At 43.6% G+C, this 1,550-nt stretch overlaps 1 protein-coding gene across 1 annotated transcript in view; it reads left to right on the top strand.

Moving 5' to 3' along the window:
* ALDH1A3 (aldehyde dehydrogenase 1 family, member A3) overlaps positions 1–1,550 on the top strand; it is a 37,333-nt gene that overhangs the window by 9,493 nt on the left and 26,290 nt on the right. The window contains exon 3 of the mRNA XM_009321468.1: positions 271–411. Coding sequence (XP_009319743.1) covers positions 337–411 — 75 coding nt within the window. The 5' untranslated portion in view covers positions 271–336. The remainder of the gene's footprint in view (positions 1–270; positions 412–1,550) is intronic.

Below are 1,550 nucleotides of genomic sequence, written 5' to 3'. Positions count from 1 at the left end.
ATTATTGTATAAACAAACTAGTTGCATAAAATTACCCTTGAAAGACCCTGTTGGTACTCTGACCCCAAGGTTGTTCAGCAGCCCAGGCCAAATGCAAAACTTACTGCAGGCTTGAGTCCAAATCCAGGAGTAAAATGGAAGTGGTTTTGTCAGACAACTTGGTTTTAGCCACCACAGCATCATCTAGGAAGCAGCCTGATGGCGTTTCTGTGCCATTGTCCAGCTCCTTCCTTGTAACCTAAGGTTTTCTTGTGTATGTGGCTGCTCTAGCCTGATGTGGATAATGCAGTGGAAGCAGCGAAGGCAGCATTCCAAAGGGGAGCTCCGTGGAGACAGATGGATGCCCTAAGCAGAGGACGACTCCTGCACAAGCTGGCTGATCTTCTTGAGCGAGACAGAGTCATCCTGGCAGTAAGTACTGTGACTGGTGAGCAGTGACAAACCAGCAACTGTTAGCTGATAACTCAGCTCCATCCCTCTGATTTTGCTGCATCCATATCTACCTAATATTTTTCTTTTCTCTCCCTTTATGAAGGGCAGAAAAGTCCATGCAGGAGTCATGGCTTATCTTCCTCTTTCTGCAGGATGATTTTGGGGGTCTTAGAAGAAGGCTGTTAGTTCTTCTATATAGTTGGCTTCTTCTCCAAAACTTTAGCTAGTTATTGAAGTGATTACAGATATTATACTTAAATTTTCAAAGCAATAAACATTCTTTTAGTTTAACAGTCATCAATGCTCATAGCTGTTTCCCAGCTCTTATCTTAAAAAAAAAAAAACAAATGAAAAAACCAACCCACAAAACAAAAAACCCAAAACAACCAACAAACAAACCCAAACAACAACAAAAACCAAACACACACACACACACACACACACCCCCCAACCACCACAGCTGCCACAGTCCTTCTTTATTACAAAAATGCAAGACCCGTTTGACTTCTTTGCAAATTGCTTCCCCTAAAATGGGGGGCTGGAATGAGAGTCTTTCTCTTGCTGGATGTCATCCAAAGCTTAAAATGTGTGTAAGTGGGAACTGTTTCTTTCCTACTGAAGGTACTGGCTCAGGAAAATCTCTTTATAGCCATGAAGCTGTGTTAACTTGGACTTCTGCACTGAAGAACTATTGCTAATGATTCCCCATCCTGTCCTGAGGGAGTCCTTCTGGTGCAGAACAAGGGGAGTAGGACCCGAGCTAAAATACGCTGCAGTTAGTAGAAGCCTTTAGACTCTATAGGCCTTGGACGTCTTTCCAAATTGCGCCCACAGATCCTAGCATCTCTCAGCTTAGAACTGCTGTCAGTCTGTACCTAAGATCTTGGACCTGCGCACTCACCAGTTCAATGCTGCACTTTGGTTCTGCTTATCTTCAGGGGAATGGCATTTATGACACTTAGTGCTGTTAGATGTGTAAGTTCCTGAGCTGATGTCTCAGTGAGGTCAGTAGGACTTAATATACACAGGATGTCTTAGGAGCCTGTACTTGCATGACTATTTTGAGCTGGGTCTCTTTCCCCAACAGTGTCTCTTAACCACATGACAGCTTCCAGTTT

Source organism: Pygoscelis adeliae, unplaced genomic scaffold (assembly GCF_000699105.1).
Source record: "Pygoscelis adeliae isolate BGI_AS28 unplaced genomic scaffold, ASM69910v1 Scaffold13, whole genome shotgun sequence".
Classification (NCBI taxonomy): domain Eukaryota; kingdom Metazoa; phylum Chordata; class Aves; order Sphenisciformes; family Spheniscidae; genus Pygoscelis; species Pygoscelis adeliae.
Note: the sequence above shows the minus strand (reverse complement) of the source record. Positions and strands in the feature narration are given on the sequence as shown.